Here is a 24490-nt window from a genome sequence, read left to right on the forward strand (position 1 = left end):
AAGAAGCATCATGCATAAGTTTAAAATTCGAGCTCTGAGATCACTTTTACATTGCAGTCTCAGGCCTCAGTGAGCTGTGGCTTGTTCAGTCATGATTTGGAAGAACAGGTGATGCAGAATTAGCAGCTTTACAAATCCTGTAAATGACTCCTCAACTTGGTCCAAGCTGTCAACAGCCACGGGCTCCTCTGAGTACGAACATTAAAATAATGTCTACAAAGCAGGAGTCAGTTTGTAATGTAATTAGGAAATGGCAGTTAACAGGAACGATGGAGTTCAAGCTGAGGTCTGGAAACAAGAAAACTTTCACAGAGAACTAGTTGCAGGATTGGAACTCCCATTTGAATACAAGATGCCTGCATAAATATGTGAAGTCATGACAATCTCCTGCATCCTCACCACAACAATCAGTAATACAAGTTTGCAAATGAACATCTAAACAAGCCTGAAGCATTTTGGAAATAGGTCCTGTGGACAGATGACGTTAGACTCTTAACTTTTTGACTGCAATGAGCAAAAGATGTTTGGAGAAAAGCTTCTCCGGCCATCATACTTTGGCCTTGTGTTGCAGCCAGTAGCACAGGGAATATTTCACCGGTAGAAAGAAGAATGGATTCAATTAAACATCAAATTCTGGAGGCAAACGCTGAAATGACTGAGTATGAAAAGAGGACTGGTTGCACAACAAGATAACGATCCTGAATACACTTTAAGATCCACAACGGACTACCTCTGGAGCCGCAAGCTCACGGCCTTGACAGTCCACCAACCAAAACATCATTGGGAAAAAAAAAAGACCTCCAAAGAGCAGTGCATTCAACAGAGCCCAGAAATCACTGAGAAGTTAAAGTATGGAAGATTAGATGGAATGGCACAAACAGAACTGAAAGACTCTTAGCTGCTACAAAAGGTGTGTGTCCAAACTTTTGCTTCTGGACTTTTTCCTATTCAGTCATTTTGAAACTAAAAGGGGTGGGAAAAAATCAAGTTATATTGTATGGTATATCTGTATACCTTTGGGGAATCAGTTCATCTTTTATTTACTTTTCCATTAACAGGAACAGAGGTCCTAAAACTGTTACACACCACCGTATGTCCAGCAGTGATTATCAAGCACCAGATCTTGGCATTGAATGTTTGGTTAAATGTCTGTATATTAACATATCACACATTTACTTATTTAAATTAATTGGGCAACTTTGGAGAATTAAAGATGTTCTCAATTTGCAAAGTGCAGTTGCTTTGCAGTAAAAACAATTAATGTGTTTGGAATGTTTAACCCTATTCAGGACTTTCATGTTGCCAGACGTAGAAGGTCTTTCGGGGTCCATTGGACCCCAAGAAAGAATATGCCCAAAATATTTGTGGGTATTCATTATAGACTTTTATTCTCTGTTAAATACATTTTCTGATAAGTTGATGTATTTTTGGTTTCAAGTGCATGACAAATGTTCCTCTTTTTAATATTTAAAAAAAATCTTCAGAAATTAAAAAACATTACCTGTCACCTAAACCAAATGGCCTGGGGTCCAAAAGACCCCAAAAGTCCTGAATAGGGTTAAATTACACATGGACAAGTGTAGTAGTGTTACGGCCCCAGAGGCTCTGTCTTCTCTCACTCTTATCTTGCAGGTTTCTGGCTGGGCGGAGCCTCCAATCTGCTAACCTGGTGCACCTGGCCAATCTCACTGACTATATAAGCCGGCCTGCTGTGCCAGGTCGCTCTCTTCTCCCTTACCCAGCCAGCCATGCTCCTGTGTTTGTCTCTTTTTGTTTGTTTCATGCTGACAACATGCACCACACATCAAACCCTGCACTCAGACACCCTCGCATACCACTGACGCTCACAATCACACCTCACGATTCTACTTTGTTTCAATAAATAGCCTTATGTTACAGCTGAATCCACCTGTGTGTTTCCTCCTTTGTTGCGGCCTAAGAGTCAGTCGTAACAGTAGTTACAGCTGACTATTGGAGCTCTTGGATGTAGGCACAGATATGTTTCTTGCACTGATTTTCAAACATGACATCGAATGCTTGGCTCAGATTTTGATATTTCCAGATTTAAAAGAATTATGATCAACTTTGTGGAGCCAAACGTTTTGCTGGGCTGCCTTGTGTGAAGAAAAGTATGCCTTTAAATTAGTTGTCTTTAGTTTTTTAAAAGGATTCTATTGGTATCTGTGCTAAAATTATCATATTTTAAGTGTCAGAACATTTGCGTTTGGAAGTTTACAAACCAGCAAACAGGGGTCTGGAAACGATTGAGTAGCAAAAGATGTCACTGAATTTCTTTCTACATCTACTTTTTGAATATAGAGATAATGACGTAATAGCTTCTGATTGCTTGTTTGAAAAACTGGTTCTAAAGAGAAAATACTTTAAAATTTAGGCTTAATATTGACTGGTATCGAACAACACTTGAAAACCAAGCAAAATATATTTGCAGCACAAATTAAAATACTGGCATGGAGAATTCAGATCTATGTTGTTGATATAAGTAGCAGGTATGCATTTTTTTAGGCTTCTTTACCTTTAAAGAATAAAATGACACAACTGTAGAATGTCTCCTAATTCTATCATGTCCAGCCTTGTTCTAAATCCAGGATGAAACTGTGCTTAAATGAAGATTCTTGTTTCTTTTGTTGGTCTAATGAGAGCTTGATTTCCCATTGAAACAGACAGATGGTCAGCACAACCTGTATTTAACAGGAAACCTGCGAGAGCTCATTAGGAATGAGAATCTTGTCTGGAGGCACAGACGTGGGGTATTATCATTTTTTAATAGTCACATTAGAAAGATGATATTCAGTATAATGGAGGAGCATTCATGTTTATGCAGCACCATTAACAGCCAATGGAACAGACGAGAAGCAGTTGTTTGTTTTTTTTTATCCCTGCAAAGGCCAGGATCATGTAATCAACAGAAAAAAAAAAGAACAAAATGTACAAACATTACAAAACAGAGTGGTTAAGGAAATCATTTCAAGAAGAGCCACAATTAAAAAATATGCATCATTCAGCTCCGTACATCGCTGACAGGAAAGCAACAGAAAGGTATCATTTATGAAGAAGCAGGTTTACAAAACCGACAGCATGAGACAAAAACATGAACGTGAGGCTTTTCCACCGATCAGACCCACCTCAGAATACAGACAGGAAACACTGTTCGTCCTAAAGGTGCAAATCAAAAACAGAGATCAGTAGAAATGGAATACTGGACTACAGTACAAAGGTCGTGCATGCGTACACACACCCTACAGCACACTGTTCACATTACAAATACAGTGGAATTAAATTCTGTCTCGTCACACTGCCTGAACTTGCCTGAAATTCTCTCATTTGGCTCAAGTCGCTGTCACAATCTGAAATGTTGTCGTCCTTACAGCTGCCCACCAGCAGGGGGCGCTGAGTGCTTACAGGAGAAAACGTGGTTCTCTGAAAACTGAGGACTGTAATCTGGTTACAGAAACGAAGCATGCACTGGACAAAAAAAAAAGTGCAAAAAGTGTAAAGATTGAAGAAAGAAACAGAGAAAACAGACTTCCATAAAGAGCCTTTTGGTTACGAACCGAGATAAAACTACACCAGCAGAGCACAAGTCCGTGTCAGTTCCTGATAAGAGTATCAAACTGCAGCGTTTTTGGTACAAAGTCTTGAAAGTTGGCATCAAATGTGTGGTTAGATTAATAAACTACCTGTTCTTTGATTAGTTAGTTCCTGATTTTAACCAAATTTTGCCATTTTAAGCTATGTCACTTTGGCAAATTTCTTGCACAGGTGCTTGTGTTTGGAAAGTATTACCTTTGGTTTCTTTTGGTAAACAAAAGAAAATGAAATTCAGCATTTATATCAACACTAGTATCTGAAAATCTTCATTTGATAAAAGCTACATTTGAGAGGTGATTTTTAGCACCTCATTCGATATCCTCCCTGCTCAAATCATCACCTGAACCAGATCAATCTCTGGGTTTTGACACTCAAAAGACCCTTAATGTGGAATGTTACTCACTTCAAGTGATACAAAAGACTGCTATCAAATTTCTCAAATAGTCATTCAAATACTCACGAATGTGCCAAGGTTCATACCAAGTGTAAAAGGTCAAAATTCCCTCCCTCACGGTCAAAGATTTCTTATGGTTACAAAACAGCTTTGAAAGTAGCTTTTGTTCATCGGGGGGACACTGAAAAATCTGTTCCCCTCCACGTTAGAAAACAGTAAACAATTCATGGTCATTATTTTCGTAAACTTTTTATGGCTGTCGCTGCAGCTTCAGTGGGCAGTTGTTGAGGGAGTCGGTGTGCAGGAGCCTCTGCTCAGAGGGGAAAGGTGGACCGACGGCCGGCCTTGGTCACGAGTCGAGGAGGGTGTCGGCGCTGGGAACCTTGTAGAGGTATTTCCAGATGGCGTAGTAGTGCACGGCCGCAGCCAGCGCCACAAACACGTGCCAGATGGCGTGGGCGAAGGGGATGACGCCGTCGCTCTTGAAAAAGAACACACCGAGGCAGTAGATGAGTCCTCCACAGGCCAGCTCGTGAAGCCCCTCGGTGTTGCTCTGCAAAAAACAAACAGACAAGAAAATACTTTTATTTGTACAAAAGACGCTCATCAATCTACTGACTGATTACGTAGAGTGGTCACGTAGAAAGAAAGTAACTTCAAAATGCCAGCATGCAAACCAGAAAAAAGCGCATTTTTAAAAGTGTTACACAGCAGAAACTGAGTGTCTGATAATGAGTTGAAAATAAACTCTGGTGATTGGACAACATTTAGGAAATAAACTGTATTTTATGTAAACAAAATGCCAAACAAGTACAGTGTTAACATCAAACCATGTCGTTTACAATGAAGAGTATGTTTTCTTTACCAAAGAGCCATCCTAAATATGTTTCACATTTAGCACCATAATGTGCTGCAAATACACATTTCAGACGCGTGCATCATTTCGTGATCTGGACCACAATACATTCATGACTAAAACTGATTTCAAACTAATCCTTATGTTGCTGTGAGCTCTGTAAAAACCCAGTGAAGACGTGTTCAGCAAGAAGAGGAAGTAACACTGTGAAGGGATGTTTCAGGACATAAAATAAACGTGACTGTGAATGCGTGAATAAATAGCGTTACCATTGACGTCACGACTGATGCAGGAAAAAATCCCATCGTCAAATAGAAGGCCAGCTCAACAAGTTTATACCTGGGGAGACAAATAAGTACAGCGTGTTCACAAAGTCAGTGTGACCAAAATTCAAAGACAATTTCAAGCAAGGCAAGGAGAAAGTAAAATCTTTATACTACTTTCACAAAATATCCCTCGTAAAGTTGGACCTATAAAAGTAAAAGAAAAACTAATATAAATAGTGATTCTGAGAATAATTTGGAGGTAAATTCCTCAGTTGCAGCTTCACACTGACTGTCATTAACAAATATGTTCTGCAAACCAACTTAGTTTATTTTATCAAACAGATAAGGTTTGCAGATATTTGGTTGATTTGACTTGTTATGCAAGTATTTAGAGATCAACAATAAGGAAAAGTTTTAACCTTGGCAATTCAACAGGACACTGGCAGCCAAGCCAATGTTGTGGAAACCTGCTCAGGTGTTAGCAGACCATTATTGTGACTGAACACAGACAATGAAACGGAGCACAGATGCATCTCGTCTAACCTGCCCTGAAACTTGCACAAATACAGGAGATCAAAACAGATCTGTTGAACACAAAGCAGTTAACAGAGACGGCAGAGAAAGGATGAAGAGAGTCAAATCACCGATTGAACTGATTTCCAAGCTGATTCGTAACACTGATGCGAGTAGAGTTCTTTGGGTATTTTCTGAGTCTCTGAAACTCACAACCTGTGAGATTTGCAACAAGTTTCAAAACTCAAAAATGGCTGCATAAAGCAAGAATATTTAAAGAATGTGAAGATAAAATTTCATGCAGTCACATTCATGTGAGTGTGTGATGATCATCCGTCCCTGTGGTCGGCACGGGTAGCTACTGCACTCACCACTGTGGTTGAAAGCAGAGCTTGGTCTCTAACTGCATGACAAATGGAACAATCCATTTACCTGCTACTGTGTTGGAGCTTGCACTAGCATTTAATTATATGCTGGTGTAATATATTTTTATGATATCATAATTACATGCTGGTGAACTGTATTTTTTTATTACATTCTAATTACATGCTGTTGCAGAACACATGCTGGTGTGACAAACCAGAAATACAAGTCAAACAGTTAATGCAAAGCCCCGACACAAAGGTATGCATGAGAACATGTATGTGTTCCTGTATGATACACATTTGGAAGGAGGCTGAAAAAGCTGATTGTAATCATCTGTATAATGTGGACTTTACTGCTTAGTTTTTCCTCTCCTTTTTTTTCCTTTTCCCCCTTTGGTTATTTTGTTTTAGGTCTGCAACTAACTGTTTTTCTACTCTAGATGAGTAAAGCTTTTTGGTTTGATCTATAAAATGTAAGCAATAATTAACCAACCTGAATCTGAATTTCTGACAGTTTCTCTATAATCAGTCATTTTATTGTGATTTTATTTGCTAATAAATAAAACATCTACAAAAGCAAACATCTGATTGGATTGTCGAATGAGGAATTTTAGAAATGGGTGCTGCACAGTCACCAGTTTGTCTAGATTGTAATATTTCAGCTCCATGTGCAATATTATATTTGCCAGTAATACTTTGCACTTATTTGAACTTTTTTACGATTGTGGTAATGCATCACTGTTATATCCGGTTGCTTTTTTAAACTTTTTGGCACTGCATTTATTCTAATGTTGTGTATTTTCTTCTGGCATAACAATCTACCCTGGGATTACTAAAGTTGCATCTTATATTTAATGGTAAGTTTTTAAATTTGAAAAGCATCACATACATGGACAAACACTTGGTGAGCAAAGTGGGACATGAACTCACTTTTCATGATAGTTGAAGACATATATGGTTCCAGCAGCAGCCATGAGCCACACAAACCAGCGCATGTGTGCTGCCAGAGGGCCCAGCTCACGCAGGTTCAACCTGACGACAGCGGAGGGAAAATATAATGGCATTAGCATCCAAATTAGGCTTCCACCTATGACACCGGTCCCAGCAGGAGTATTCTGTCCTCTGCGTGACACTCACCAAGGTGTGTAGGAGGCAGCAATGAAGAAATAGATAACCACTCTGTCACACATATGAAAGCAGTGTTCCACAGACCTGAGCGAGACAAGAAACAAAAAGTCGGTCATGGCTTTTTGAACTCGATGTCAATGATGCAAAGTAGAAACATTATTTGCATATTCACACAAAGAAAATCCCCCGTCTGGTTCACAGGAGGTGATATTGTGTTTCCACAGAGCAGCAAGTTAATGGAAATTATACTCTGCTCAGGCAAAACAGGCTTCCACAAACACACGCTCAGTAGCAGCGCTTAAGAGGCATCTCACCACCTACGTAATAAAACATAGGAGAAGTAGATTTCGGCTTTTAAAATAGTATTACAGCACAGTGACTAATTGGAAGGAAAGGAATCATCACCAAACTTATTACCCATATTAGGCTATTATTTCCACAGAAAATGAAATATTTTAACTTGTCATAAAAAGGAAATTAAGTCAATAGCAAAGAGCTCGTACAACACGTCTGGTCATTCATATTGTTTTCTTTTACTTATTTTTAATCATCTTTCTATATCTGCTTATGTTTTTCTTTTGTTTTTTTACATTTTTATGCTGAGAAAATATGTCTTTTGAAAAAGTACAAATGTAGGAACACCTAACATAATTCACAGCCCCAGATGTTAGACGTTACCAAAAAGATGTGCCTCCAGCAACTACAGACAAAACAGGCAGCTGAGTACTTTCCCAGAAGCAAGTGGTAGAGCTGATATATGTCGTTTATATCCTCAAATAGTCAGAATCTATCTGTTGTACAAGAGCAACAGAAAAGGTTTGGCATAAAGTGTGAACCAAATAACGGCATGCCAGGGCGAAAGCCAGAAAAGACACAGTGAACAAATCTTGTCAGCAGTGGAGTATCAGTATCTGAAACAGAGATACTGATTCTACTTTACTATCTGAAATTAGACACCAGCTATGCTACACACTTCTGCTCTTACGCTAAATATTACAAAAGGTATAGCTGCTTAAATTTGTCCCATTTTACCTTTATCTAACTTGTCAAGTCTGCAGCCTCGTGAATATATATGTGAAAGGATGTTGTGTGTGTGTATATAGTTTTATGGCAGCTTTCACAGGAGCATTTCTCTCTTTGTCCTCTGCCAAGGTATTTGTCATCACTTTAGTCCTTCTCACCTCATGTGGCTCTTCTTCCAGGTGATTATATGAAACACAGTGGAGACCAGGAAGAGGGCACACAGCCCCATGCCGTACACCCAGGCTGTGATCCTCTCCCAGCGGTTGTCCGACAGGCGGTGCAGCAACGTCATGCCCACGATAGCCGGCACAATGAGGAGCTGCAGAGAGAAGACGATATCACAAAACCATTAAAACACCGCGCAGATCAGCACCTACATATATATATTGTTACTGGGATTGATTTTAACCTCGGAGCAGATTAAATGTCTCTCCATGAGAGATTACGTCCTCCACATTAAGAAATAAACAGTTCTAAAACACTCACGGCATGAGTGTAGCAGTTTGCAGCATGCTCATAGCAGGTGGGCTGGTAGCGGCAGTTAGCAGAGGCCCGTCTGTTCATAAACCTGAAACACACAGGAATAAACAAAACAAAACATGAACAACTATGGCAGGCTGATTCAGCACCCCGTAGATTCTCACCAGCAAAACCATTCACATTCTGCTGAAAACATTGACTAAAGGGTGCAAAGTAGCTTATAATGTTCACAACAAAGAAGAAACAAAAGAGAGCCGGTGTCACATATTGAAGTAAATTAACTGCAAACTGATTCTGAATTAAGATCAAAAACACAATGACAGTAACGTGCAGATTTCAGTCTAGTTGACATTATGATTTGAGCAAATAATTCATATCTTTAGAATAATCTTAAAAGATAAGATTACACAGGTTTACATTGTCAAACAATGACAAAAACATTGCAATAGTACAAATAGAGATCCTTATACCACATGGTAGATTTAGGAGTGAAAGTACATTATGTCGTTTTTCTTACTTTTATTTTGTCTGTAAAATGTTAGATAATGGTAGTCGTAAAATCCCAGAGCCCAAACTAATGCTTCCTGATTCGTGCTTTGGTCTATTAACAGTTTTAAATATTAAAATTGAAAGAAATAAGACAACATCACAAATCTTCACATCTAAGTCTCCCTTTTCTTATTGAATAACTTAAACTGTAATGATTATTACAACTACAGTGAGTAATTTCTTGTCATGGAGTTGTATATTAATCAGCCACACCCTAAATAAACTACTAATTTTTCAGATTCCAAAATTACGAAGTGCTTGACATTGAAGTTTCTTTAGCTCACAGTGCAGCTACAGACAACAACTGTTACTCCACCTGACAGAGAAAAAAACAGGTTTATGGGAAACTAACAACCACTGATTGCTTTAAGATACTATCCGATATCATGAGGGACATTAAAATGACCCACTTACGTCTTAAATCTTTGCACGATAAAAAAAAAAGAAAGAAAGAAAAACACAATTTTTCCATTTACATTTTACCTACCTCTGAAAGCTGTTCACTCTCTTCATTTCAGTGCCTTTTTTTTTACCACAGGGAGCAAATTAATACAAAAAATAAAATCGGCAAACGACAGCAAACAAAGAAGCTGCAAAGCCCTGCTTTACAAAGATAGGAAGAAAACAATAAAGTGTCCTGACAAGCCAAAAGAAAACGGAAGGCCTAGCATTAGCTACTCGGCTAACGTTCTGCTACTCATAAGCTAACTTTCACTACAGCTACAAGGCACCGGCAACATTAATACTCCCACTACAAAGGCACCATTTTAGTCTTTTTCTTAATACCATTCTGTAACGAATACTGACTCACTGCCTCGTCTTTAAGCTACTAATATCCATAAGCACTCAGCGGCAGCCAGGACGAACCGAAAAGACCCCCGCAAGCAAGCAACCCCGCCGGTCAATGACAAGCAGCTTCCCCGATGATCCGCTCAACAACAAATATGATTTCTTTTGGAGCCCAACAGCCCAACCAGTGGTGAGATGTTGAGTGGCAGCGGCGACAGCCAATGAGCGGCGACTCCACCGGCATGCCGGCCAATCAGTTGTTAGGTGGGCGGTGTCTCTTAGAAGCGGGTGACAGTCACACTCTGGGTTTGTAAATAATAAAGACTGAGATTGTTGGAGCTAATAGGAAACAAACTAATAAACATGCAAATAAAAACTTGAAACACTTCTTTTACTTTTTTAAATAACTTTTTTCTCTTTTTGTGCATTAGTTGTGATTTCTATGTGCTGTAATGTTGTGCCAGTGATTGGATTAGCATGCTTTGTGCTTATTTAAAGTTATGTCATATGTATTACTTTGCAAAATGTGACAAGGTGAGAAGACAAAAGCAATAATATATAACAAATCAAAAGGTAAATAAATTACAGTGTTCTTACAGATGTTTTGATTAATGATTAGATTTCATTTAAACATTTGGAGGCCTTTTTTTAATGTTCATCAATATATGCTGAACATTACTTTATATATGACAAGGAAAACACTAAATATAGAAAATAAAGAATATAATGCAGAATTAATAAAATGCTTTCAAATATTCATTCTCCTGTCAATCAGATTTTCTTATTTAATGTTACACCTGCTGATTCAACACACATATAGGCCCGATTTACTCCTGTGTCTTCCTTTGTTTCTTTGGTAATCTCCTTAAACATGAAACATTTTCATGTCATTTTGATTCATTTACAAACCCTTAGACTTCAACGGGTCTTGTGTGTTTCAGGAAGATATTTTCAAAGTGTCAAAACAAAAATCTACACCTATGCTAATCTTAATAGATCAGGCATTAATAAGGACATTGTGGGGTTTGTTGTTTTTGAAAACATCTCTGTCTGGTGTTCACCCTCCTTCATAATTTATTTTAGCCCTTTAGTTCATTAGGGAGGCTGCCCGAGGAATTGTTTGACCTGTGACCTCCAAAAGAAGATCTGTACAGCATGTTAATAGCATTTTGACATGAAAAATTAAAGGATTCTGAGAAATCAAGAAATGTATGACCCTTCATGACTTTCTTAACATTTGTAGCTGCAAACAAATGTCTTATTAAAGTTAGTCATTCATGAGCCTTTGTGAAAGATGGAAAAAATGATTTTTAAACATGGTCACCAAGAATAATAGACTATTAACTAATCTATAAAGCACTGAAAAAACAGAACGTTTAATTTGTTTATATGTCGTTACTGACTATTTGCAAAATTGTGGCTAAAAGCTTAAATTTGAATCAGACGGTTTGCGATCACTGAAATTCTGATTCTTTTTGCTATGTTTTGTCAGTTTGTGTACATACAGCAGCCTGCTGTGCGTTCTGCTAAACAAAACATGTTTTTGTCAAACACGTTATGTAAGAAGTTCCGATGGGAGATGCAACACAGACCACACTGATTGTGTCAACAGCATGCAATCACCATGAAGTGTTGGTATGTGATGCTTTAACTCAGCTCCAGCTTATCAGACGCACAGCGCAACACCAGAGATGGCCTCCTGCAAGTTTCATTTCACACACAAAGGAGATGATGGGGATAATTCTTGTGGTACAGCTGGTGTTGGACAACAATCTGAGTGTGATGCTGCAGCAGACAAAGCGCCACAGACAGACAGTGAACCGCACACGCACACAGTGTCACGCTGCAACAGCCCAGTTACATAATAGCACCGCAACTTGATCAGTGCCTCTTAGATATAACAGTGTTTATGTAAGACCAAAGACCAATCCTCAGGCTTAATGAAGTTCACGCTCTATATTCCCTATTAGAAAAACTGTTTTCTGTGAACAAATGTTCGCTTCTTTCAGCAGTTGAACATTTTTCAGCAGACACAGAGGAGTTGAGTTTACTGTACATTAGAAAGGCTATACTGGCCTGTTAAATGAAGGTATCTGGGCCTTTGTGGTGGCACCTACTGTACCAGCAAGAGCAGAGAATGGGATTGATCCAGAAAAAGAGAAAGAGCTCATTGTCTGTGTTAAAAGAAGGACATTAGCACAGACAACGGGACAATGCCAGAGGCCATATGTCAGGGGCACAGTGACTCCTTGTTTCTGGCTTCAGTCTGCTGTTTCCCCATACTGTTTCGCTAACACCTCTGATGTGACACACACCTGAGAGCAGCAGGTTGGCAGCACGTCACAGCAGCTAAGGATGACTCCCCGTCCTGCTCGTAAACAATCCGAGTCTGTGTCTGACTCACACCGACTGTCCTTTCAGTTGGGTGGTGGATGGAGTTTCCCAGGTATTTAACCCGCACGCTCACATCACAGGAGCAGCTGTATCAGTTTACACCCACACCTGTCACTTTACGTGTTGTATGTTTGAGAGTAGTCATTGGATTTAAAGCAGCACATCACTGGCTCCAAGAAGGAAATGTCTTACCATCTACTCCCTAAATGCTGCTCTACCTTCTGTGACATCATGCAAATTTGTATTATTTCCTAATTTCAACAAAATACCCAAACGCCAATAACTACATTTCTTTCTTTTACACATCTAGCTGTGAGGAAGCAACATTACCAGATATTTGGAGTCCTGTTTTTGATGACCTGATAGTCCAGCCCAACAATAATCCAGCATTCACTCTTTTAGCTCTGTTTTTGGTCTCCACCAACTCCTAACAGAAATATGTGGCTCTTCACTTGATAATCGCTCCACTATACTAGTCTCTAAATGTGTCTCTGCTCTTTGGTGTTGGCATTTTATTGTTTAGGGGTTTTTTTGTTTTTTTTTCTGAAAACAGCTGTTTGGTACAAAAGCAGAGAACCAACTCTGTCCTTGTTGGCAGTATCAGCTCCATAATCAAGTCAACTTTTAGCAGGTTTTACATACAAGTAGCTTTTCAAAGTTCTTCCTATTTATGGTAGAAATGCCAGGAACATTGTCAAGAACCAGATTGGTTCTCTGTTGGTTGACAAACCCTGTGTGAGACAGGTGAGAATGAACCAAACCAAACCAAAAACAGTAACGATTTAGAGCAGGTAGCTAAACTAACCTCATATAAAGCTCAGTGAAGCTGAAAGGAACTGCAGACTGAGATGATGGTTTTCTGAGGGGTTCAAAAAAAAGGCACAGATTACAGCTCATTATACATCCATGAACCTCCAACACAGATGTTTTCACTTGTTTTACCTGATTAGACTCTTCTCATGCACAGCCTCAACTACTAATTTAATCAGAAAGCTTTTTTTCTTTCTTTCTTTTTTTAAATACAGATGGTTAGAAGAGTCTATGATGGTTCTAACCTTCAGAATTGGGGAAAGTGTTGACAAGCAGCTCTTTAGATTTGTAAAAGAGCACCTAGTATTTATTTTAGTAAAATTAGATGATCCAGACTGGGGGCTTGGACAACTCTATCTCCTATAAATGGTGTTTACATATATCATACATGGCTATTAAACAGCAATTAAATTATGTTAAGTTGTGTATCTGTACATACTGAGTTTAAATGGTTTACCGATATGTCAAAGTCAGCCTGCCAAAGTCTGTCACATTATATTGACCATGTACTGTAGTTTTAAACCTTCACGCGACTAATGCGAGTTGCCTAATGACGTAAATGTTGCCATGGTGATGGCGGCACGCATAGACGCAGCGGCCCCATCAGGAGACAATGAAAGTGAACGTTTTGAGTGTCTTGTCTATCCCAGACGTTCATTCCACAAAACTTGTGGCCGGGACACTTTGCTGGGCATCAGGACAGTGAACAGTGCTGGAATTGCAGTGATTGGTTGTGATGTGGACCGACTGCACAAACACGGAGTCTGATCGGAGACTACGCTGGCAGTTACCCGAGAGAGAAGGAAGCACAAACGGTGTGGACATAAACAAAGAGGGGGAGGAGAGTCGGGATCCATGCTAGGAAATAGGCTAACCCCTCCAGACCAGCAGGACTGTCCTCCTACTCTCCAATGTCTGCGCCCTCTACAACAAACTGGACGAGCTATGTTTGCTGGGAGAAGCCTGTGGAGAGTGGAAAGACTGCTGTGTGTTTGCTTTGACAGAAACATGGCTCCATGACAACATCCCAGACGGACATACAGCTGGAGGGGACGGCATTTTTCCGGGCGGACAGACAGACAGCTAGCTCTGGGCAGCATCTGCGGCTTCACCATTGTCACACCATCGTGTGTGTCTTTGTGTCCCTGAAGACCTACCAGGACCTGAAGAGGTTCGCCATGTTCAGTGTGATGGCGGTGCGCGTTGACACAGCAGCCCCTTCAGGAGACAGCGAGAGTGAACGTTTAGTGTCTTATCCCAGACGTTCATTCCGCAAAACTTACCAATTAAATGATCCTGAAGAAACGCTCTCTCATTTTGCCTGTACTACTGTGTATGTACAGCAAAATGTCAATAAACTTGATTTGATTTGATCTGAAATGCTTGCCAGTCATAAATAAGGGAATCTCGGTCATCTCTTCTATCCATTCTATGTAGACTTCAGCGTCTGGTATTTTTCATGGACCTTATTGGACCTTGTCTTCTGCATCCATTCCACCAGTTCCTCTTAGTCCACATCCCTGCTTTTCTAATCACCTCCAATCCCTCCACACCTGTTCCTCGCTCCCTCAGCAGGCCACAGTGCATAAACACCAGCCACCTTCCAACTGCTTCTTTGAACCTGGCAGTGCTGCTCAGCTCCAGTAGCAGTCCAGCCTTTTGTTTTCTGCCGGTTGGTGGCGCATGGCGTGGTATTATTTGAATTTAGCTGCCTGTTCAAGCTGTTTTTAAGGCATAAGTTTGTTATGAGTAAAGCCCCATAAGTCAACCTTCAGTTCTTGATCTGAGGGTCTCAAATGAATCAGCTGCAGCTACATACAAAAAAGCAACTGACCAGTGGTAGCAGAATGCAGTTGGGAGATAAAGCATGGGAAATGTTGAATTTTACATCAACAGAAAAAAAAAAAAACAACAGAAAAATGAATACTGAAAAGCACTAGGCCTGTCTGGATACAAATGCAGCTTTTCTGGACTGAGCTAGTCATTTTTATATTCTTCTGTTAAAGTGCATTTTTTAATTCATGTATTTAGAGTTTAAGTTCAGTAGTTCAAGTGATTTCAAGTGTTTCTGCTAAATGAGGTGCTCTTTTCTTTCTTAAGAATCAAACAAATTAATATCAAACACATGCCTGCAGCCACAGAAAAACCTTTTTTTTTTTGATCATTTAACGTTTCCATCATATTGTCATATAGGAACATATAGGTTGCTGGGTCTACAGTTTTAGCAACTTCAATCTTTGAATCGAATCTAATCTATCTAATCTTCCCGATTACTCAGGTCGCAGAGGTCAGGCATGCTTATAAGTGTTGCAGTGCACCTTGTGACCCGGTTTCAGTGTCCCCGTCTCTATCTCACAGCTTCTCAACTCCAAGATAGTCATTTAATCATTTTATTCTGAGATCACAGACTGAAAGCAGCACTTTGCTCCAAGAACAAACTGCGGATAAACAGGATTAATGGATAACCAGAGCAAACGTATGCCTTTTGGTAGAACAACTTCTGCTTGTCTTATAGGACCTATAGGTTGGTGTGCCCTTAGAATAAAAGAGGCTTTATGGTGACACGTGACCGTGGAGTTAAACAGCTTTGTAAGTGGTTTACTGTTTCATGCTGGAATGAAGGTTCTATAAGTAATTTACAACAAGGAGGGCAAAGAAATCTGTGTTGAAGTGGAGACAAACTATAAAAACTGCACAAAAGTCATCCTAAGTATGAATATAGCTTAATACTTGAAGGGTGACATTAAATTTACCGCTGGGTTCAGAAAATGCATTTTTTTTGCAAAGTTTTCTTTTTAAAAAAATGTCAAAATTAATATCTTGTGCATCATTGAGCAACATTTTCATCTGACAGAATTGTAAAAAGTATGTTTCTCAAATATAACTGTTGGATTTAACTAAGAATAAGTCAATCTTGGATGCATGCGCTACACGAAAGTTCCAGCTGAATAAAATGAATACCAAACTAACCACAGTATGCAAGTCAGGGGCATCACTACTGCAGTGTTTTAGCGTACCCAACTTAATTAATCTTGTAGCTAACAAGCTGAGCCCCCGTAGTGGAAAGCATGCCGCTGCTTCTGGCTGAGGATTACTGTGAGCATCCGAGCATGGCGGCCTTCCTGTCCTCACTTTACACACCTCAGCGTCTGAGACATGTTTTGAATATACAAAAGATCCTGAGCGAGCGCTAGTTTTTCTTCACTTACATCAGTATGCCCATTACTGTTTCAATACAACTTTATTGTGTTGTGTTTTTTGATGAAACTGCCTGTGTTTCTTTTGTTACAAGGCAAAACTTTTAAATTGAGCGTGATGACAGTGCTGATATTCATAATTATTCAAATTATGATAAATATTCATTTTGTAATGTTACTGTACTTGTACAGTGGAATCACTGTACACTGCCTTTGGAAAACAAAACTTTGACGACTCCTGTCTTACTTTTTTTGGAGTTTCTCCACGTGTTGTAATAATCCAAATATAATAATTCCTCTTGCTGATGATAATTACAGTAACTATTTGTCATCCACTGGAATAATAGAAACTATATGAGATTTAAAACCCTGAATCAAGAAGCAGCCGTAGCATTTACTTATTGCATAAATCAGATGCATGTAAACCTAATGCCATTTGAGCCATTTAAAATAAGATGTAAACTGAAAGGATTACATAATGTATTTACCATCTTTTTTTGCTAATCTTTCCAAACTTTACAAAGATTACCATGTGCCTATTTTATGTTTGAGATCCATTCATTCCACATTTCTCTGAAGGATTACACTGAACCCCATCCAGATTCTAGTGCATGTTGACTGTAACGAGTTTCTCCGATCTATTTCTGCTGAGTGTTTGGCAGCTCAGACTGGAAGCTCTAATCATAGTGTTGAATATTCATGGAACAGGGCTGCTAGCGTGCTAATCTCTATGCACTATCAGTTGTCTGTTTCTTATCCTTATGTACTGATGCAGATGGATAGATTATAGCATTATTTACACAGTTGTTTCTGGGAGGCAAATTTGCTGTCGAGGCTAAAAGCATCAGTGTTGCAGGTAATCCTCAGTGGGCACGAAAGAAATTAATTTCTCTCTTATTGGGAATGTTGAAATGAATATTATTTACCGATTAGAATCACTTTAATTGTGCTGGTATGCTAGGCTAACTACGAGCTGAATCAGACTGCTTGTGATTTAGTGTCATAGGTGGATAAAACTGTCCGTTACACTGCTGGATTGTTTCTGTCTCCAGGAAATGTTTGTCTGCTAAACTAAGCTCCAAATGGTGGCCTTTTCCAAGTGGCTGATTGATGACTCATTTCCATCGTGTTGTTGAGTAGAGATTAGGATTTCACTCAGCAAAGTTCTCATCATAACCATGGTACCAACTAGAAAGGGAGCTTGGCCCTTCTTAATAAGATATGTTTCCCAGAAAAGGCAGTTTGTGAAGTTTTGAAGGGTCTCTAAAATATTGACAGTGTGTTTTTTTTTTTTCAAGCCTGACCAATGTACTGGTTGGCCTGCATTATTGGCAGATATTGGCTTGGCACAGACATATTGGTGTCAACTTATATGTTTTTTAATAGACGCCAAGATGAAATCTATTGTTTGCAAAACTACAATTATGTTCCCTTATCAACATAACACTAACCTATAGAGAACAATATCAGCCAATATATCGATATCAGAATTTCTTACTCCTTAAAATCAGTATTGGCCCAAAAATGTCCAGTATTTTTTTTGGGCATTTCTAGTCTTCTATCTTTTCATCATCATGTGTAAAGTTATTATTCAGATTTATGCATGAGTGCAACCCATCACTAATTCACTTTAATAAAAAAATACCAATATGCACGCTGTTCCACTGATACCATTACACATGCCAGCCTGAGATTATTAACTTCATTCACTTTGACTCAAACATCAGAAAAGAAAAACTTTTTTCTCTTTCTCAAACTTTCTTGACTCAGCAGTCATTTGGCTTCACTCATAAAAGTCATAATTTTTCTGCAAGTTTTTACCCAAACTTTCTTGATGCCAAACCCCATAAAACAAAACAACAAATCTAATCCTTCACAGCTGCTGCTTCCCATCTGTTTTCTTATTCTCATTATTAATATTACGAATAATGATAAATAAAACATAAATCAAGTGCTTCATAAAAAAGTCTTTGCCAGACATGGAAAGTGAACAAAGTGAACTCCACTGAAAGCCTTGGCACAGTTGGCACACTGAATACTAAGTCTGTAAATCTGTTTCTAAGGAAAAGTCCCTCCTTTGATTTCAGACCCTCTCATTGTTCTGACAGGTCAGCTAATCAGTCTGACTCGCCACAGATTACAGCATGATGCAGCACGCAAGATGAACACAACGAATGACCTGTGAAAGTGTTTGAACGGAGCCGGAAGGGAAGCCAAATATAATCGAAGTTAAGTAGCGGCAGAAGCTATTCAAAGAATTAGAAAATCAGTCATAACAACTTCTTATCAAGAGCTAATGGTCAGTTCATTCATCATAAGGTGGAAAAACAGCCGTGCACTTTGACAACACTGTGGCTTTATATCAACTGTGCTCAGTTTACTTATTAAACAGAGATATCATGTGCTTCATTCTTGTTTGCACAAAACCCAGTCTGCTTGTTTCTATAGACTCAAAGCACCGTATCTTTGTCTGGATGATATGAGCGATACGGTACAAATAAGCACAAACCCTTCTTTATGTCGCTATAGAAATGTTTAAGCAAACCAGCAGGTAAAGTTTTAGTCTGTGGAGCTTTGAATCGATTAAACGTTGCATCCTGTTGTTGTGCAGATGGCGCTGATTAAAGACACACTTCTCAGAATCTAGACATGGCAGGTCACGACCTTGTTAAGAACACTTTTACCTTTCTGTCTGCCTCACATCAATGCACATCGCACTTCCTCGAGTTATGTAAACGGTTAGGGTTCTTCCAGACTTAACCGAATGTTGAACACTAATCCTTGAATGGCAGCCAGGAATGAGCAATGCACCTTTGATTTCTATAAAGTGGAGATAGTAGTTTTATCATGTTGGAAAAGAAGGACAAAGTCCAACAACATCAAGGTGCAATGAATATTTCTCTTTGTCTTCGTCTTGTTTGAACATGCCCTTCATAAGTGAGTGTACTAACTTAGTTTCTTCTTTACAACACTCTCTCTTCCACTCTTTAAACACAACACAACAGAAATGCCCTCTTTATTCCTTGTGCTTTATCAGCTCTGACATTTCCTTTCCAGAGCAGACTGCAGGCTTTGGCCTGGGATCCCTGAGATAAAGACGGATTTCACATGCATACACACCGTACTTAAGGACATCAACACGTCACTCTTTCTTACCGTCCAAGTCGGGTCCTGTGTAGGTTGAATCGTAGCATTGTCCAGGCAAAACACAACAAAATGTAAAAAGAAAGGTATGTACAAAAATAAAGAGTCAGGTATACTGTACAAGTCCTCCGAGTCGCATTCAAACCATCGTACTCTTCTTCTCCCTGAAGTCCGAGTGCGATGGCTCGTGGTAGGTGGTGATCATGTTGGCCGTGTCCCACCGTCCCACCGGAGCCGGAGAGCTCTGCATCACCACCAGCCTGATGGGAGACTGAGTGGGTGGCTGTGGATCCGGGGCGTACTCTTTGGTGGGATCTTTGCCCCGGCAGTCGTACATGATACAGGATATCAGGAAGACCAAGAGCAAGATAACGTAGCTCGCGATGAGGATGCAAAGGTTCAAAGTGACGGGGTCAATCTCCTGGTAGTTTTCCAGAAAGCCCATGGTGTCCGCCTCATGCTGGGCGGCCCAGAGGCCTCGCAGAACCAGCACCTCAGGGGGAAGGAAAGGGTATAGAAGGTATCGACGGCTGCTACACAGTAAACAAGCCTGGTGACAGCAAGGCTTTCTGTCTCTATCCCCTTCAATCTGTCCTCTCTACCGTCCTCCCCTCCACCCTCCCTCCATCCTCTCCGCCTCGCCTCCGTCTCCCACCTCTCCGTTTCAGATGAGCGCCATGGAAATGTGGCTCTGTGGTAAAAATACTTTAATCCACACCACTCCTCCAACCTGGAATTTCAGCGATCAATGGCCGACTTTAATAACTTAAGCCTCAGTTGTAACTCTGCAACTGTGGCAGATTCTGTGTTATATCATCATCTGGTAGCAAGTGAACATTTAATTATTGTGTATGTGACGTATCTGAGTGCATGTTTGTGTGCATGTTTGTGTGTGTGTGTGTGTGTGTGTGTGTGTGTGGTGTAATCTTAATCTTGATTGTGAGTGGGGATTGACGGAGGAAGCCATCTGGCTAAATAGAGGCTGGAGAGCGCCACTAAAAAGCCACTCAGAAAATGCTTACATGCTACCAGAAGACTTAAAGAACCCCACGGAGAGGGGGAAGAAAAAGATTTCTTCCTAAAATTTGAGGTCTTGTGTGATTTTGTTGAGCATGCAATCCAAACAGATTACAGCAGCCTTTGTCCTCTGTGTGTCAGACTACTTGTTGCAGGCTACCAGGGAATCAGAGACGGGATTATCGCGGTGGAGAGCAAACTCCATGGGTTTATAATCTCTGTCGATGCATGACAATACACGCCAAGTGTGCAGGTACCATACGTGAACATACTTTGTGCTAAATTTTAGCTGCATTTGTTTTAGGAAATTATTTGTACCTGTTGTTGTGGTACAGTTAATACAGATTATTAAGAGGGTGGTGGACAGTAGAGGGCAGCAGTTAGCAGCGTTAGAGGTGGAAGCAGCATCAGCAGGAGAAGAGCTGGAGGCTGAACTTTGACCCAGACAAAGAGAGAGGGACTCATCCTCACATTATGACATGAAAAATAAATGCAATTCTATTACGAATACGTTTTCTGTTCACGCAATGCAAAATCAAGGCCATGTCCCAGTTCAAAGCAACACAGAGATTATTTTGTGTCCATAAAAAAATACAGATGCAAAAAGAAAAACCTGAACCTTTGACCTCTGCAGTGAGAGAATCCAGAACACTGTAAAAAAAAAAAGAAAAAGTGTATCTGAGCTGTTGTGGAAATAAAGTATGACTATGAATGATGCTTTGGTGATGGCAGTTTACTTTTCAAACTGAAAAAAACATTTTATACCTTTAAAATGGTATTTTAATTATAAGTGCAAAAAAATGTGATTTATTATCACTTTAGCATTGTGCGTCCACATTTCGTCTCATTTTTCTGCTTTAACTTAACTGCTGTTTCCTCTAAGTAGGACTACAGAGTAAGAAAAAGGTTAAGTCTTGTTGCAAAAATATTTTTACATTGTACATTAGGGTGAAGCAAACACTTAAGGTAGCAAAATAGAATATTTCAAGTTGCATTTCCTAAAATGAAGTTGCAGCAATGTAAACTGTTCATTTGAGAGAAATTAAATGATTTAAGTACATCTAACTTAAACCAGTGGCATTAAAATAACTTGTTAATCTAAAATGTAATTCAATTGAATGCAACAAGTTAACTGAAGTTGGTCCAACAGTCTCCTTTCTTCAGTGATTTTGTTGGGACATTTTATTGGTATGCTTTGAGTCCACTTGTCCCCTTAGAGGGAGGAGTCAAGGCAAATCAATACACATCCTACAATGATGAAACATTTCTGTCCTGATGGGAAAGGTTTCATCTCCACTATGACAACGTGTCCATCTATAGGACACAAGGGGTGACTGAATGGTTCTGCTCCGGCCTTCGCAGTCATCAGATCTCAACACAACTGAACACAAACGGGAGAATTTGGACGTATTAGATGACAACAAATGGAGAATACTTTTTTTGGGAGGAGTGTTGTTTATCCCTCCAGTATACTGCTATAGATGTACTTTTCTGATGGCACGTGGTGACCATCTTACTAAAACACTTTAATTTAAGACCTTTAATTCGCTCTTAATATTCCAAAACACAACGTGCACGGGAAGTGGAACCTCCAGATGCATTCATAGAAATATCCAAAAGCAAAAAAGAAAAGCAAGTTAATTTTTTTATTTTTATTTTTTTTAAAAGATGTGATTAGAATTATCATTCTTTATGTGCTTTGCAGTCATGCATAGTATACAAACGGTAAAAATCTGTATAAATGGTAAAATGATTTGCACTTAAATAGTGTCTTGTACCTTTAAAATGTTTTCTCATTCATACACCAGTAGAGACGGACATACCATACAAGGTACCCGCCCAGCTGAGAACTTTCAGTTCAGTGTCTTGCCTGAGGATACTTTGGATGTGGAAGGGCTGGGGGTCAAACCGCCGACCCTGTGATTAGTGGACAGCTGTTCTACCATCCAAGCTGCAGCTGTATACTGTGGCTTATTGCGCATATTGTGAGAAGCACATTTAAATCTACACTTTCCCTTTTACAAAGTCATATCCTTACTTCCCTTTAATGTTTGATGGCTAAAATATTCCTTTACTTGCTATCTTTGGAGAGTTTGGAATTTTGATTACACATTAAAATTCTCAATCAGATCCCTTTGAGTTTCTTTTAAAGACTTGTTTCTCTCCAAATGTAAAATTGCTTCAGATTAAACATATTGTAAATTTATTTGTAAGATTTTAACAGATGAAATAGACAACAGAACTGCTCTGGACTTTCCCCTGACCAAACCCCCCCCCCAAAAAGCATTCATATTACAAACAGGGGGAGCATGAAATCAACCACTAATCTGCTCCAGCTCTCCTGCAGAACAAACTCCATCAGTCATGATGTTTCCTGCCTCCTGGTGTAACAGTGAGGGTGAGCAGCAGATGTGCACATTACATCTGCAGAGTACAACATGACCTCACTCCTCTCTCGACGTTGAGGCCTGTAATCCCTCTATATGTTCAGGAAGCTGATGCCAGAGGTGAAAGACTTGACCCCCGATGCTGCCTGCCCTCTATTCAGCTCCTCAGCATGGAAACTGGTGTGTGTGGGGGGTGTCCAGCTAAAACACAACACTGAAGGGTCATCTATCTGTGAAAAACCATGACCTCTGTCTGATTCTGGTCCAGAAGTTAGCATCTGGAAAAAGTCACCGTGCATTCTGGCATCATGGAGGAACATGTTGCATCATTTTCACACCACTAAATATTTTCATATTTTCATGTCATTATGTTCACAAACAATCAAGAAATGTAAAAACGTCTTCATACTGTATCAATCCGATTTAACTGTTGGACAGTTTCTATCATTCGAGTCAAAAACTGAGACCTACAGGAGACATAATTCTGCCTCACAGATGATAAAAGGCTCATAAATATTCTTTATGACTACTTTTTAAGAGGCTGCATTTGATATATCACGCTGCAGGGATGTCACAGAGATGATGGACAATGTGCTGTAATTCTTTATCTTTGCCCTGAAGCTAATTCTGGAGGTGCCCTGTGGTCCTTTGATCCCTATCTGGAAATATTTAATTGACATTATATCTATGATGCACATGCCATATCACTGCTTGACTTTGTTACAGATTAAAATGCAGGACATATGGAATTTACACGGGATAAAATCTACACAGATGTATTGCTTGGCTCCCAGGAACAGTTTTTCAGTGGTGGATAGGGCTCTCAGATTGCATGCAATTGGAAAAGATTTACAGCAATATTTAGAGGAAACACTGATTATTTTTCCCTATGCCAAGGATCCTACCAAAAAGATTAACTGGGACAGAGCGAGCATTATCCTCGGCCTAAGAATGATTGTACAATATTTTATCCGTCTGTCTTACGAAGATTAAACTCTTCACAGTGAAAAATAAATATAGTCAAACAGATGAGTAATTTTAATACACTTTGAGGTCAGAAAGCTTTTCCCTGACACTAATGTAAAAGCTTTCACGCAGAGGAAATTCAGTGTTATTTTAAAGGTAAATTCCACGATTTAATGACTGTACCATTTAAAACTTTAAACCAACAAAACAAATGAGAAATTAAAGGAAACTGGTGGGGTTTTATTCATAAAAATGTTTTTGCTAGGTAAGGAAGGGTGAATGTGGCTCATGAACAGCATGTCTAAGATCCTGGCTGTGGCTTTACTGTTCACTTGATATTTCGAATGTGGTGACTTTTTGTTGTCTACATTAGACACGGTAGCTGAGACGTAACATAATTTCTGTTATGTGAGGTTTCACAGAGATGGTGACTGAACAACCCTTTCCAAGTCTAGCCACAAATTCTTAGTTGAATTGAGGTCTGTGCTCTGACTTGGCCTCTTCCCAACATTCATCTTGATGTCTTCTGTGTAGCTTTGGCTGTATGCTTCGGGTCATTGTCTTGCTGGAAAACAAATCTTTTCCCGAGTTGCAGTTTTCTTG

At 39.5% G+C, this 24490-nt stretch overlaps 1 protein-coding gene across 1 annotated transcript; it reads right to left on the reverse strand.

Annotated features, from left to right (window-relative positions):
• Positions 1-2764: 2764 nt before the first annotated feature.
• mmd (monocyte to macrophage differentiation-associated) lies at positions 2765-10120 on the reverse strand. The gene is made up of 7 exons (XM_008280458.1): positions 9671-10120; positions 8641-8722; positions 8313-8473; positions 7141-7215; positions 6934-7035; positions 5129-5198; positions 2765-4556 (listed from the first exon to the last, which is right to left on the reverse strand). The coding sequence occupies exons 1-7, from the start codon at positions 9694-9696 to the stop codon at positions 4353-4355; spliced, it is 720 nt and encodes a 239-aa protein (XP_008278680.1). The 5' UTR covers positions 9697-10120; the 3' UTR covers positions 2765-4352.
• Between the last annotated feature and the right edge of the window lie 14370 nt (positions 10121-24490).

The sequence above is a fragment of the Stegastes partitus genome, unplaced genomic scaffold (genome assembly GCF_000690725.1).
Source record: "Stegastes partitus isolate 25-593 unplaced genomic scaffold, Stegastes_partitus-1.0.2 Scaffold195, whole genome shotgun sequence".
In the NCBI taxonomy this organism is placed as follows: domain Eukaryota; kingdom Metazoa; phylum Chordata; class Actinopteri; family Pomacentridae; genus Stegastes; species Stegastes partitus.

Coding starts and splice junctions, on each gene's coding strand:
- mmd (XM_008280458.1), bottom strand. CDS start 9,696: ATGAAGAGAGTGAACAGCTTTCAGAG. Junction 7,216..8,312: donor TGGAAGAAGAGCCACATGAG/GTGAGAAGGACT, acceptor TGTCTCGCTCAG/GTCTGTGGAACACTGCTTTC. Junction 4,557..5,128: donor CATCAGTCGTGACGTCAATG/GTAACGCTATTT, acceptor TGTTTTTTGCAG/AGCAACACCGAGGGGCTTCA.